Genomic DNA, 15,496 nt, shown 5'->3' on the forward strand with positions numbered 1-15,496 from the left:
GTGTGCTCGCCTGGCCCCCCCACCTGTCCCCGCCAGCTCCCACCCAGCTGGTCCCCCTGGGGTGGGTGGGGGAAGGGCGGGACTGGGCCACCTGCTCTGAGAGCCCACAGCCCAGCGTGAGAGCGTGTCAGTCTTAGACTAGCCTAGGAGACGGCCCCTCTGGAAGTAAGAGGAAAACACCTTACATCAGGGCTCCTTGAGTGTGTATATGCTTGCCAACATGCCCAACCTGCCAGGAAAGGCATCAAAAGCGCCACAGAAATTCTGTTAGGATGCTGAGATCCTCAGTGGCATTTCCCCGTTCTGAGATCCTCAGTGGCATTTCCCCGTTCTGGTTTTCTGGGTTTCCCAAGGTGCGTGCCTTACTTTCCTAATTTTAGATTCTCATGTCCTTAGAGATGTGTATCCCAGCCTTGTCTGAGACGTGCTGCGCAGTCCTAGGCAGGTCCCCGCCAGGGATCTGCTTTCCCTTCTGGTCGAAAGTTGGAGGGGATTTTGTTGCCGCTTGATTTCATTTGCGCTTTTGGCGTGAAGCTGCTGGGGGATTTTCTTGAGCGTCTGTGTTGAGGAGCAGACCGGGAGGTGGGAGCTGTGTGTCTAGCTTCATGGTGGTTCTTAGCGTCCGGGCTGGTTAAAGGACACTGGCCTGACCTTGGAGAGGGCCGTCCAGGACACTCTGACTGGACTCACTGCCCTCCCTCTCAGCCCATCCCGGCACAAGAGGCCTCGTGGAGCAGGCATCCTGGGAGAGACCACCCATGGTGCCCTCCCCACCCCACCCCAGTAGATGGTCTGGAGCTCAGGTTGGAATGTCCCCTGTCGGTGCTTGGATCTCTTGACAAAAAAGGCTTCTAGGAATGACTGTTCTGGTTTTTGTCTCCTTGACCTCAGTACTTGGAGATCTTGGTTTTCAGCCAAGTCCCCCTGTGCCCACCTGTGGCCATGCCAGGCTTGATGTTGCAGGTAGAGGAGCTGCTCTGTGGCATCAGACCCTCTGTTTGGGGGGATGTGTGTGTAGGAGGGGGCTGCTGAAAAGGATTTGTGAGGGGAGAAAAGAGTCTGGTGGAGTTTCCCACACTCTCCAGAAATCCTAAGTTGGGCCTGAAGCTTGAGGCTGGGCCCCTGCCTTTCTGGAGGGGCTCACCACCTGCCGAAGGAGGGGAGCCCGCTGACTGGCCCTGTGATAGCTGTGTCCAGGTATATGTGGACGGGGGCCGGCTTACCTCTCGGGGGATGGGGAATCCCAGCCCTCTAATTCAGCCACTTTGCAAAGAAAAAAAGCAATTTGAGAACCCACCACCACCACCCCACTCCCCACCGCCCCAGCTGAAAAGTGTGCGGCCAAACCAAACAGGGGCCGACGTGGGGGAATCCTGGAGATGGAGACTTTTTTAAAGGCGTCATCATCACAGTCCTCCCAGCCGGTCAGCGGATGCACCGTGGTGACGGGAGTGTGTGTGCCTGGGTCCCTGCGTGGGGGGCTAGGGAGGCAGCACCCAGTTGATGCACAGCTGTGCCCAACCCTGTGTAAAGCGGGGCCTGTGCTGACTGTGGCTCTTCAGTCTCACCCCACACACCCCCGCCCTCACTCCAGGAGCCTCAGCCATTCGGGGAGGGAGAGTCCAGGGGCCTTTGTCTCATCCCCGGCCAGCTCTCTCCCCACCCTCTGCCCTCTCCGTGTCTTTTCATTTCTCTCGGCTCATTTCTCTGTGTCTGTCTCTTCTCTTCAATACAGTAGCAATAGCGATACTAGAATCCTAGCACAGACCTGTTCCCACTGAACCATGGGCTCTTACCAGAAAGCCCAGAGGTTGCCAGAGCCTCTGGAGCTTGGGAACAGCGGGGAGCCAAGGGCTCTGACCAGGGAGCACTTCCTTCGGTGGGCATGGGGGCCTGGTGGTCCCTGGGAATCTGGCAGGGTAGGGGCGTGCGCACCCGGGGCCTGAGGATGGCCTAAGGCCTTGGACGGATATGACCACTGCCTCTTGGCAGTGGTTTTTATCATTCTGGAAACTGTCAGAAGCTTTCCCAGAAGGACTCCACCTTCTCTATTTTGAGCAATTTCTTCCTGAAAGTGTCCCAAATGAATGGATGTACCCTTTTGTCCCCTTTGATTCTCACCTTAGCAGATGCAGAAGCTGAGTCGCAGGCTGACAAAGCCAGTTTGCTTTAGGTTAGGCTTAGGAACCAAGAAGAGAGTGGGAGGTCCAGCCAGGAACTCTCTACTAAGTTGTGGCTCTTTTTCCACATTAAATTTTTTTTTTCAATTTGGTCAAATGTACATAATATGAAAAGTACCACTTTTAGAGGGGTGAGAGGGAGGGGATATTTGTATACATACAGCTGGTTCACTTTGTTGTATAGCAGAAACTAAGACAACATTGTAAAGCAATTATACTCCACAATTTTTTTTTTCAAGTACCACTTGAAGCATTTTTAAGTGTACAGTTCGGTGATATTAAGTATATTCACACCACCACCGTCCATCTCCAGAATGCTTCATCTTGCAAAATTGAAATTCTGAAGCCATCACACCATCACTCTCCACTCCTGCTTCTGCCAGCTCCTGGCAGACCACCGTTCTGCTTTCTGTATCTAGGAATTTAGGAGTAGGTACCTGTATAAGTGGCATCATATAATATTTGTTCTTTGAGTCTGGCTTATTTCCCTTTGCTTAATGTTTTCATGGTTCATCTATGTTGTAGCACGTTTCAGGATCTCTTCTCTTTTTTCCGCAGAATAGTATCCTGTGTCTGTCTATCTGTCCATGAACGTTTGTGTTATTTCCACCTTTTGGCTATCATGTATAATGCTGTTATGAACGTGGATGTCCAATTATTTGAGTCCCTGTTTTCAGTTCTTTGGGATATAGACCCAGAAGTGGAATTGCTATGTCATATAGTTCCATGTTTAACTTTTTCAGGAACTTCCATACTGTTTTTCCATAGCAGCTGTACCATTTTACAACCCCACCAAACAGTGCACGAGGGTTCTGACTTTTTCACCTCCTCACCAGTCCCCGATAAGTTGTCTTGAGAAGGTAGCAGAAGCCAGAACGTAGTCAGAAGACTGTGGCTATTTGAAGGAGTCCCCAGATTTCATGGAATGTGAGCACCAAAGGGGCTTGAGAGCTCCTAGTCCAACTTTTGAGTAACAGATGGGGAGACTGAGGTTAGGTTGTTTGCCAGTCCAGCTGGCTGGTGGCAGAGCTGAAACCAGAAGTCAAGACTGATGGTTCCCAGGCCAGTGCCCCTGTCTCAGCTTGCCTTTCTTAGCAATTCTTTCTTGGGCTGCAGGCTAGTATTCTTCACTCTATTTCTTTGACAAAGAAACTGCAACTTGAAGAGGAAAGATGGCATTTAAGTCCCCCAGCTAGCAGATCCTGGCCATGAGGCCAGACTTCTATACCCAGAGCTGGCCCCTGAGGACTGAACCAGGGAGGGGCCACAGCAGTACCCGCTTGCCCCCCAGCCTTGATGATCATGCAGGTGGGGGCATCAGAGACTTCTTGTGCTTCTCACCTGCCTCTTCTTCTTCTCCCCTAGGATGACCCATTGACAAACTTGAACACAGCTTTCGATGTAGCGGAGAAGTACCTGGACATTCCCAAGATGTTGGATGCGGAAGGTGAGAGGCCCTTCCCTCTGAGCCTTCGGCTTTTCTCCCAGCTGCGTGCAGCGGCCAAGGGGCTGGGCCTTGGCACTCTGAGGCCAGACGGGAGAAGGCCTGGTTCCTGGGATCTCTTCTGGAGAGCCTGGGGATCACTAGTCTCTCAGGGATTCCACAGGTAGACGATACCTTGAGATGTGGAGGGGGAGGTGGTGGCTGGTGCTGAAAAGGGCTGCCCGAGGGTGATGCGTATCTTGGTCTTGGAGTTGGGGTGCTGGGTGTTGGGGTGGAGCACAGTGGTCCTTTGTTGTTTAGGGGAGAGAAAAAGGTTTATTTACATGTGCTTCATGTACGTACATGGGAGCTTGCAGTGATGGGTAATTCAAAGAGATGATTTGAGTTTGAGGTCTATATGCATATCTAACTTCACAGGGGAAAGGGAGGGAGAGAAAGAACACTTATGGGCATGCTAATGACTTTTTGGAAAGATGAATGGACCCTTAGGAGAAGAGATGGAAGGTACAGTTTGTGACAATGTCTGTCAAGTTGTGGGGACATTTTCCAATGTGCAAAAGAAGGGAAAATAATATAAGGAACTTCCATATACCCACCGTCCAGATAGAACAATTATTGCAATTTTGTCACTTTTTTTTTTTTTTTCTATTTGTCTTCTTGTTGAAGTATTTTAAAACAAATCCCAGACACATCATAGCATCTCACTACTACATACTTCAGAATATAGACCTTAAAAATAGAAATAGTTTCATTCTATTTTTCAATCATAAAATAATTTTCACACCAAGCAAATGGACAGTAATTCTTGGATACATCTGCCACTTGGTTCAAAATCAAAATCTCCCCATTATTTCTCTTTAGTTGGTTTGACCAGAGTGTGCACGTGGCATTTCATTGTTCTAGTTCTTGTATCTTTTCTAATCTGTAGCATTTCCCTCTTCCCTCCAACACCTTTGGTTCCTGGCATTGAACTTGTAGCCTGACGACCAGCTGTTCTGAGCGCCCGTTTCTCTGGTTTGTCTCGTTTCCTTCCTCAGGTACCATTTCACTCCTTCCTCTACCTCTTGTGTTCCTGTGAGTGGAAGTTGATGCCAGATGCTGGTTAGATCCAGGCTCAGCGTCTTGGCAAGAAGACTTATGGTTCTGAGAGCTGCTTTTCCCATCACATTAGGGAGTGTATCATGTGTTCACCAGCTGGCTTTAACTCCAGATTTTTCTTGACAGACATCGTCGGAACCGCCCGCCCGGACGAGAAAGCCATCATGACTTACGTGTCCAGCTTCTACCACGCCTTCTCTGGAGCCCAGAAGGTACCTGGGGCCCCTTGCTCCTTCCTTGCCCAGCGCACCTCATGCCTGAGCCCAATCCACGCCCTCCCACCCCTCCTCTCCCCGGCGACAGAGTCCGGACGGTCTGTCTCTTCAGTAGCGTCAGTCCCCGGTGCCAACGTGGCGTGTCATATTCTTGCTCAGCTCCTCTCCTGCCCACCCCCCACCCCACCCCAGCCTCTCTGCTCTCGCTCATCTTCCTCTATCTGCTGTCTCAGAGAACACTGGGAAAGAGCTCACCTTCTGGGACCCAGATGGCAGACTTCAGCAGGAAGGGGCGGCATGGGTGAAATTAACCAGGAGGCGCCTGGAAGGCGACGTGGGCAGTAGCCCTCCTTGCCCACCTCTGCTGAAGCTATGGCTTTAGCAGAGCAGCACGGTGGCCCTTAGGGAGGAAATCTGACAGGGGCACCTCCTGTCTTCACTGACCTGTCCTGCAGCAGTGCCACGAAGCCCCTCCCTTTCTCCCGCTCACAACTGTGGTTTAGCCAATCTGTCCACAGCTCCTTGGTCCTTGACACCTTCTATATCTTGCCCTGGGCCCCCAGGTGGGGTCAGTACACGAGGGAGGGAGGGAGGGAAAGGGGGAGCAGCTGTGAGCCCTGCCAGTGTCCTGACCTAGTATTGCTCAGGGAGGTCTGAGGTTCCAGTCCAGTGGTGCAGGCTCTGCACTCAAATCATTGACACTGAAGATTTGAGTATTTCTGTTAGCTGGCAGCTGACGCCCCTCCGCTAGACCTCCCTCACAGGCAGGACCCCAGAAACACAGCATCCAGGTTGCTGTGACCACAAACAGCAGGCTTGCCTTATCAGCTCTGGGCCTTGGACCTGCCTCACACTCAGGCAGATTTCCTGCCCTCTGCATGGAGTTTGAGTGGCCTGTTTTGAAATGCATGATGGGGTGATGCCCCTTCCCCTGCCCCCAGCCTTCCCCAGCCCCCACCTTTGCTCTTTCAGCCTGGACTCTCTCACACCCTGTCCCGTTTGTCCTGCCAGCATCTCATTTTCTCAGTGTCTGTCTGTCTGTGCTCTCTGTCTACCGTGGCTGTTGGGTTGATTCTGTGCTGTGCCGCCTCCTTCTCCTCTCAACCTCTTCTCCTTCTCTGTGCAGATGTATAGGCACGCTAAGGCCGGATGGGAAGGCCCCGTGACCTAATGTTTCATGTCACGGCCACGCCTTCTCGGTGCGCAGAAGGTGAGCTCTCCCTCGGCCTCGCCCACTCTCCCAGCGCCCTTCTGCCCACCTCTTCCATCCTCTCCGAATACTCCAGCAGCAGCCCCTTGGAACTGCAGCCCTGGAATGAAAGGAAGGATTAGAAAAGACCCCACACACACACAACCCCGACGTCCTGCAGGAGGGCAGGATGCTCTCTGAACTTTGGCCAGGACACTTAAAGATGCTGGAGAACGCCCGCTTCTGGATGGCCTTGGGCATCTCTGTCCCCACACACTGGGCATAATGGGTGCCACAAACAGGAAAGAAGTCTCAGCTCTTTCCCTGGACTGAGTTGAAAGCCCTTATCCCAAGCAGTGCAGTTTGGGGCTCTGCTTGTTTTCATAAATATTGAGGACCCTGTCACTTCTCTCTCTCCCTCCTTCTACTTGAGCAAGACCACCCTCTAAAATTACCCAGCAGTCAGGGCAGGGAGAATTCTTTTACCTTCCTCCTGGTGTCCAGGCCCTGGGCTTAGAGTCCTGCCTGATCCTTCCCACCCATGTCTGCCAGGGACAGTGGTGCAGGTTGCACACTGTACAAGGGTGCCACGTGTACATCATAGACCATGAAGATTTGAATATTTTTTACTAAAATAATCTTGGAAATGGCCCTAAAAATGTCTTCTAACAGAATGAGAATGACAGTTTTCTAATAGAAGTGCCTTGAGGGAAAAGGTGCCTTTAAAAAAAAAATTATACATAAAAGCATGAGGTGAGCTAGCAGCAGGCCCATCCCCTGCCTGGATGGGCACCCGTGACCTTCTTCACTTTCCTTCCAGGTCTCATGGGCGCTGCTTGGCAGGAAACAGCCCTGCCTGGAGGCTCCCTATTCTGGGTGTCCCTGCCCCCCCAGGAGGCCCAGACCTTTCCAGCCTCTTCTCTGGTCTGCATCTTGCTTCTTCTTCTTTCTCTTTGTCCCATCTCTGCTGCTGCTCTTTCTTGTCAACTTCTTCTGGCCCCTCTTACACCCCACCTTTTAGGCAGGATGTGAGCACCATCTATCTGCTTGTCTCGGGGGACCTCCAGCCCCAAGAACCGCATGGAGCCCTGCCCGCGCCCAGAGCTAGGCTGAGCTGCCTGCCATGGTCTTTCCAACTCTCCTTCCACCAACTCCTCCTCCTCTCCTGCTCTTGCAGGATTCTGTCCTGGGCTTCATGCCTGTTAACACTGGCCTTCCCTGTCTCTGGAGCCTTCCCTGTGTCCTGGCTGATGATGCTCGGGAGGGAGCTTGTGCCTGTGTGGGTGTCCGCGTGCACGCGCGTGTGCGTGTGTGTGTGTGTGTGCACGTGTGTAGCAGCCTGCTATTCTCCTTCCCAAATCTCATACCACCTCCTCCCCATGCCCTCTTCCCTCTCACTCATCCTTGTTGCAGTCATTTCATGCTACTTTGGTCCGTATCTGAGGACAGCGTCATCAGCTTGGGGGGTATGGGGCTGGGGGTGTGGGTGGTGTTCCTTTCGTGTCCTGGGTTGGGGGCCTCACCCAGAGTTGCCCCTGCCAACCCACTTCGAAGGATTCAGGCAACTGCTTAGAGCCGAGCGGGCTGGTGGGCGGGGACTCTTCCCCCTCTCCTGTGGAAGGAAGAGGAGTCTTTCCTACCCTCTTCCTTTCTTGACTGTCTTGTGTCTGAAGCCAATGTGGGAGAGTCTCCTGAAACCCGTGTCTGGTGCCCTGCGTCCTCTCCACTGTCCTTCTCTTGTCAAGCCTTGGGCAGTGGAACTAGAAAGGCAGCCAAGTCTGGAGGACGTGTGCACGCCTGTGTATATGTATTTGTGTGCCTGTGTGGATACGAGTGTGTGTGTGTGATTGACGTTCCTAGTCAGATGAGACCAGCTTCTGTGTGATGCACTGGTTTAGGTTCTAATTCTTTCTCAGCCTCTCCTCTCTCTTCTTCTTCTCCGAAGGGATTTAGAAGGTGTTGTGAGCAACCAGATTTTGTTTTGTTTGTTGCTTTAATGTTCATGGCCTGTGAACTGTTTCTGAGAAAACAGCCCTTTAGGGTGTGAACTGGATCTGCTGTGGGGTTCTGGATGCTCTTAGAAGTAGATGATGCTGTTTGCATCATTCCATTTGTCATCTGTCGGTTGTGAATCTTCTAAGGCAAAGAAATCCTGTACCTGCCCTCGGGAGATTCATGGTCCATCTGGGAAAACTTTTAATAAAAGAAGCTCACAATGCTGTGGTCTAATCTCTGCTGTGCTTCAGACCTGAGCAGGGGAGGGGTTGCTGCAGGGCTGTGGGACATGGAGACTTTCTTGCTTGCTTGCTTGCTTTTTTTTTTTTTTTTGGCTGTGCTGGCTCTTCATTGCTGCTTAGGCTTTTTTCCAGTTGCAGCAAGCGGGGGCTACATTCTAGTTGCAGTGAGGGCTTCTCATTGTGGTGGCCTCTCTTGTTGCAGAGCACGGGCTCTAGGTGCTAGGGCTTCAGTAGCTGCAGCTCAAGGATCAATAGTTGTGGCTCCCAGGCTCTAGAACATGGGCTTAGTAGTTATGGCACACCGACTTAGTTGCCCTGTGCCATGTGGGATCTGACCAGACCAGGGATGGAACCCATGTCTTCTGCATTGGCAGGCAGATTCTTTACCACTGAGCCACTAGGGAAAGCCCCATGGAGGCTTTCTTGAGTAGGAGACACTTGAGCCTGAGGGTCTTAAGGGTTGAGTGGTGGGGGAGTTCTGCAAATGAAAGGCTCGGGGAGGTTGAGGAAGGCGGTTACGGTTTGTGGGTAGCTTCGTGGTGTGACCATGCAGCCTCAAAGGGAGAGCAAGTTAGCACTGGTCTGGGTCTCATCCTGCAAGCTGGAACAGGGAGTAGGGGTGAAGCCAGAGTTGGCGACTGGCGTCTGGGGGTGCTGCTGGCAGGAACACCAGGGCAGGGAACTCACTTGGATCGTGAAGGAAGGCTGAGCCGAAGGAAGCTGTGGGAGGAAGGAAATGGGCAATTCTAGCTAGATTTGGGAATTTTTTGACTAAAAGTGTCGCAGATGAGATCTTCTTGGCATTCGCATGACTCTGTGGGTGGCAGGTGGCAGAGCCATGGGGTTCATTTGGCCACATTTGGCTGTTTGATGTCACCATCATTGAAGCTGCTTCCTTTCAGTTTGACCTGGGATAGCAAGGGTTTCATTTGGGGGTAGCTAAGTGCTCTGGGAATAATAATCCATAACTTAAAAATCCAGATCTCCAATATTGCAGGCAGAATTCTTTACCGTCTGAGCCACCAGGGAAGCCCCAAGAATACTGGGGTGGGTAGCCAGTCCCTTCTCCAGGGGATCTTCCTGACCCAGGGATCGAACCCAGGCCTCCCGCGTTGCAGGCAGATTCTTTACCTGAGCCACAAGGGAAGCCCTAACTTGGAAACAACTAATGTAAAACTAAGCACATTGTTTTGTATGACACTGTTTAGTAATACAAATAGTGGGTCATAAAAAAAACATAAAAATACTTTCCATGGAAGGGTCAGAAATTTTTTCCTTTGGTACTTGGAAGTCACCCTTTTGCCTGTTTCCATAAAATATTTTCTCAGCCCATCGATGATCTTTGTAAAAAGTCCCCAGAAGGCCCACCCGGAAACTCCCCAGACTTTATCCAAGAGGAGCCCCCTTTGACCCTGGATCAGACAGCCGGCTCTGAGGGGCGGGTGAGGCTTTTGAGGCCCAGAAGTCACGTCTTCCAGAATCCCATGAGCATGCAGGCCTCATTCAGTCCATCAAGTCTGCAAATTGGCCCACAAATCAAAGTTTATGTCTTCCAAGCTTAGGATCTCAAGATGAATCAGAGGATAACAAGGTGAAGGCGGGCTTGATCCATTAACTGTCACAGCGATGTTGACTCTTGCCTGCGATTCTTACCTGCTCGGTCAGCACTTTGGGCCGGGGACTTTGCAGCCACCCCATGTTCTTACATACATGTCAGCACACAGGAGAGCACTGGCCTCTGCCAGGGTCCCCCTCCCCAGCCTTTGGGAAACAACTCTGGTGACTTTGGGCAGATTCATGGGGTACATCAGCCAGTGCCCAGGACCCTACTTGTTCTGTGGCCTCTCATCTTCTGAGACAGGTCCGGGGAGGCATTTCCCTCCTCGTCACCTCTTGGGATTCCCCACGGTTGCCTGTTGGTTCTTAAGAGGAAGGATGATCAATCGGGGGTTCCTGATTGTCCTGTTGAGAAGTGGCTTTAGCATCTCCAGGACAGTTAGGTGGTGGGGCCGGGGGTGAGGGTCTAAGGATGTGATGGCTTGTCTCCGTTTCTTGAGACCTGGGACTCCCAGCTCCTTGCTCCGCGGTCAAGCCACAGCTGCCCTGCTGGAGGCTCACCCACCCTGACACCCTGCCGTGGAGGGTATGTCTTCACTTTGAGCTTGAAAGGTCCTTTATGGTGATCTCATCCTGCCCTCGTGCACATACCTCCCGGCACAGTCACCCACGCATCACGTGGTCTGGTGGGTGTGTGTCCTATTTGAAGAATTCCACGAGGAAAAAAACATTTACATCTTCTCAGTCATTCCTTCCCAAATGAAAGCACCCTCTTTCTCAGGAACTTCTTCCTGATGCCTAAACTCAGTTTATCTTGCCGCAGTTTGAAACCCATTGTTCATCAAGTGGGTTCAAGGTCCCATCTTTCTCCCTCTTCAACCTTTGCCATCTGCAGGGTCACCCTTCTCCTGGGCCCTAGGATGTGTATCTGTCTACTTGTCATGATTGCCTGCTGCCACACTCAGGCTATCTTCCTTCCTATCCCGGGGCCCAGATGGCTTCGAGTTCCCCTCCCCTTGGAGCTGGGTTAGGACTGTGAACGGGAATTATATTTAGAGATCACCTGAGCCAAGTCCCTGCTGGCATCAGGTGCAGAGGGCCCTCTGAGCCAGAGAAGCCGTGTCCCCTGGGTTTCTGGGCCTTTGCATCTGATTGCCATTCAGTCTTTTATTCTTCTTGCCACCTGGCCCACCTCAGGTGTCTGCTGGCCCAGCACTCGGTGTGGGATGTGTGTTTACCTTTCCCAGAGGTGCCCAGGGTGGCTTTCTGGGCATCCTGTCTATGCTGGGTTGATTCTTAATTCCTGCATCTTCTCTAAAGTTCTTTGGGCCAGGAGCCTTGAGATTCTGCAAGGATCCTGAGCGGCCCCACTCCCTCTCACCACCTTATTCTAGGATGCCCAGATTTAAATTCCTGCATCTCCAAAATCCTGGCAGAACCAGTCTGAGAGCCTGAACCTTGGGAGTCCCAGGGTCTCTACTTGGAATTCCAGGATAGGCATAGATTTTCTCACCTTCCACCTGAGCTCAGCATCTCAATTATATCAACCATTGACTTAGTTTCTTCCCAACATACATGTTGGATCTCAAACTTACAGTCTTTTCTCCAGGGGCCCCCAGTTCAGCCACTTAGGTCTTTGTGTGTGCTCACTTGCTCTGTGGGACTCAGCCTGGGCTGGTAAAGAGGATGATGAGGAGCCTGTGAATTCAAAGTCTTGGGAGCTGCCTTCCAGCCATGTGATGCTGCAGGGGTGGGAGGAGCCCTTATTGGCGCAGGCGTGTGCCAGGCGCTCCCGCTGTTGCGACGCTGACCACCACCCTCTCTGTCTTGTCAGGCCGAGACAGCAGCCAATCGCATCTGCAAGGTGCTGGCCGTCAACCAGGAGAACGAGCAGCTCATGGAGGACTACGAGAAGCTGGCCAGCGACGTGGGTACCCTTGGGTTCTCCTGGTCTGGCCCTGGCAAGGCCTTGCCACCCTGTCCTGAGAGACCAGGGAGCCTGCAGTACCCATCCATTCCTCCAAATCCATCTCCGGGCACAGTCCCAGCCTGGGCATTGCCCCTCATCACAGCAGCTGACGGAGGGCGGCTTGGGCTCCCCCAGAGATCGGGGGTGGGGGTGGGTCAGGGGCCAGTCGGGACTTTGAAGAGCTGAGTTCCACGCTTTTTCTATCACCTCTCTGCTCTTGATTTTTTTTCACTTGACAAATGAAAGCTGTGCCAAGAGACCTCAGAGGCCTTTTGGGCCCAGTGTACTGTTACTCTGGGAGTTGCGTTTGAACTTAAAAGGAGCGTGCAGTTCTGAGAGGATGTGAACCAGGGATAAATCAGGCTGGCTCAGGCTAGCTTAGCGGCTGGGCCCACCCAGAGGACGGGGGGGACAGGATGGGTTTGCTGTTCTGCCACTGACTGCATTTGGGTTAGAGCACCACTTGCTCCTTCCTTAATTCAGCCCCTGAACAGCTTAGCCCGGCCTCTTGGTGGACTTACTGTCCCCCAGCATAGTAAGAGCCCAGGTTCTGGGGTCCCAGTGCCTGGATTTAATCCCTGCCCTACTTCGGTCACCTTGGCAAGTCACAGAAGCTCACCATGCTTTGGTTATGTCCTCCGCCACTGGTGGGGACGGTCACAGCACTTAATCCCGTGATGACTTAGCTCGTCATCATTATTCAGATGAGTTAGTCTGGGCCACGTGATCCAGTTGCAGGGGATCACGAGTTTCCTCTCATCGCTTCCACTCCTCCACCCCCGGTCACCTCATTGAAGAAACAAAATTCAGGCTGTCCTCTGCAACCTTTTCTCTTTTGAGTCAAGGACCCACATTCTAGAATCCTCAAAGGTCAGATGGCAGGGCCTCTGGCCAGCAACCATTCACCCCTCCATGGTAAGATAGGGAAATTGAGGCCCAGCCAGGTAGTAGATGAAGAACTAGAGCTCAGGTCTCCTGCTGAGTTGAGCCATCTTGCCCCCAGGTTTCCCCTTGGGGAGCAGGGAGGTTGAGTGATGCTGGCTGTGGTTTGATATATCCTAGTGGCCAGGCGTCATGGAGCCTTTGATTCTCAGAGGCAGCCTGGCCCTGTGGCCTGGGAACGGCCTGGGGTGATGGTTGGGAAAGAGTGTGCCCTCAGGAGAGATGCGGCCCCCCTCCCAGCGTCCTCCCCTTCTCCCTCCACAGCTGCTGGAGTGGATCCGCCGCACCATCCCATGGCTGGAGAACCGGGCACCCGAGAACACCATGCACGCCATGCAGCAGAAGCTGGAGGACTTCCGGGACTACCGGCGCCTTCACAAGCCGCCCAAGGTGCAGGAGAAGTGCCAGCTGGAGATCAACTTCAACACGCTGCAGACCAAGCTGCGCCTCAGCAACCGGCCCGCCTTCATGCCCTCCGAGGGCAGGATGGTCTCGGTGAGCACCCAGACTGCCCCAACCCGGAGCCGCTCCCAGGCGCCAGCAAAAGACGCACTGTGGGCGGGGCGGGGGCGGGGCGTGTGCTCATCTCCTGCCCACACTGCTCCAGGGATGGGTTCTCTCTCCCAGGTGACCACCCGGACTCCAGCCCACACTCGGCCAGGTGGGGCTCCCCCTCGCCCCATAGAGAGAGCCCCCTTTCTCCTCCCCACGCCGGGTCATACTTGCCCTTTCCAGACACCTGCTCATCTGCTTGGATCTGCCCCGGCACTTTCCTCCCCACCCCTCAAAGAGTCATCTCTGCCAACAAAATCCCACTTGACATGTTGACCCAAACAGAGCATAATTCAGGAGCTAAAAGGATAATTTTCACTTCCATGGAATCTTTTTTAGCACTTAAAAACTTTTTTTTTTTAATACCTTAATAGATTTTTTTTGGTAGGACAGTTTCAAATATGTAAATAAGTAAAATATAGAAAATAGAAATTCTTCATAATCTTCCTACCCAGGATCAACTTAAAAGATTTTGGGGAGAAGAGATTCTTTTAGACTCTGTAAATGTGATTTTAAAGGGAATCCGAAAGCATCTTTTATTTAATAAGCTGCTTAGAAAAAAGAACTTACAGGGACTTCCCTGGTGGTTAGGAATCCACGCTTCCAGTGCAGGGGGCACAGGCTCAATCCCTGGTGGAGGAACTAAAATCCCCCATGCTACATGGCATGACCAAAAAAAAGGAAAGAAATAACTAATTATATCGTGACCAGCTTTCCATGTCATAACTTTTTTTCATTTTTGTCATTTTTTGTTATTCCTCCCTGTTTACCCTTTCCCCAGGACTTGAGATATGAGCCAGAGAAGCATGCAAACAAAAATTTTAAAATAAAAAATTGACCAGGATAGAGCTTTTGTACTTTGCAGAGGAGAGTTGACAAGGAGACACAGGCACATAAGGGAAGCGTGGAAGAGGCTGGGAGAAACTTGTAAACAGCAGTGGAAGGAGGGAGGACCCTGGGGGAGTAGAGAAAGGCCTGACGTTGTGCATGCAGTTTGGAAAACTGTGGTCCTTTTACAGATTCCAGGCCAAGTCAGCAGCTTCTATATGGCTGGAGCTGCTGCTTGACAGGGGCGGGGTGTTGGGGGTGGGTGGCGCTCCGTGCTTTAATGTGCCCCTCCTGTGGCAGATGCAGTGTGGCCCCTGGCACATGGCGAGGACCTGGGTGGCACACGAGTCCGATCAGCCTGTCACTGCCCGGGGGTGTCCTTGTGCTAACTGTAGAGGGCAGCTCCATGTCTGAACGCCTGTGGGTTTGTGCTCATTACCTGTCACCATCTCTGGGTGACTCTGGGATGGCTACTGCCCAGAGCCCATGAGTAAACCCAGAAACATGGGGAGGCTGGGAGGCTCCCACCCCTGCCTGCCTTGTTCAGTTTGTTGCTCTGTCTCCCTGGCTGCCCCTGTGACCTCTGTGGTTGCTCAGAATCCTGGCAGAAGCCAGTCTTGGTGCCCAGAGGGCCTTGGGCTCTCTCCCCACTGGGATGCACTGCTAACGCCCCATAGCAGCATGGACCCACTTCCCTACCCAGGAGGCCTGGTGCCTAGGAACCCTAGGTCATACCAGGGGGACTGGGTGGGGAGGAGGCTCCTCCTGGAATGTATGAAGGAGCTGTGGGGGCTCGGGGGCCAGGTGGGCTGACCCTGTGCCTCCCATCCCTGCAGGACATCAACAACGCATGGGGCTGCCTGGAGCAGGCGGAGAAGGGCTATGAGGAGTGGCTGCTGAATGAGATCCGGAGGCTGGAGCGGCTCGACCACCTGGCAGAGAAGTTCCGGCAGAAGGCCTCCATCCACGAGGCCTGGACGGACGGTAAGACCAGCCTAGCCCCTGCCCCCCACCCCAAGCTTGGGTCTAGCTTTTGTGCTAAACCACCAGCCAAAGCTCCTTTCTCTCTCATGTTTTATTTTTTTGTCTCTTACTTGTCCCTTAACATTAGGTGAGTTCATGACCCACCCCACTCCCTTTTTTATTGGCCACACCCCATGGCACATGGGGTCTTGGTTCCCTGACCAGGGATCGAACCTGCCTCCTCTGCATTGGAAGTGTAGAGTCTTAACCATCAAGGAAGTCCCTCATTAGTATTTTGGTTGCTTCAGTTTTCTCCTCTGCT

General features: G+C 52.6%; 1 protein-coding gene across 4 annotated transcripts in view; it reads left to right on the forward strand.

The window, feature by feature from the left end:
• Window positions 1-15,496, forward strand: part of ACTN1 (actinin, alpha 1) — a 98,657-nt gene that overhangs the window by 70,402 nt on the left and 12,759 nt on the right. For all 4 annotated transcript variants that reach the window (XM_010846704.1, XM_010846701.1, XM_010846700.1 and 1 more), the window contains exons 7-11: window positions 3,546-3,627; window positions 4,849-4,934; window positions 11,755-11,847; window positions 13,096-13,326; window positions 15,048-15,195. In XM_010846704.1, coding sequence (XP_010845006.1) covers window positions 3,546-3,627; window positions 4,849-4,934; window positions 11,755-11,847; window positions 13,096-13,326; window positions 15,048-15,195 — 640 coding nt within the window. The remainder of the gene's footprint in view (window positions 1-3,545; window positions 3,628-4,848; window positions 4,935-11,754; window positions 11,848-13,095; window positions 13,327-15,047; window positions 15,196-15,496) is intronic.

Source organism: Bison bison, unplaced genomic scaffold, assembly GCF_000754665.1.
Source record: "Bison bison bison isolate TAMUID 2011002044 unplaced genomic scaffold, Bison_UMD1.0 scf7180017864239, whole genome shotgun sequence".
Taxonomy (NCBI): Eukaryota; Metazoa; Chordata; class Mammalia; order Artiodactyla; family Bovidae; genus Bison; species Bison bison.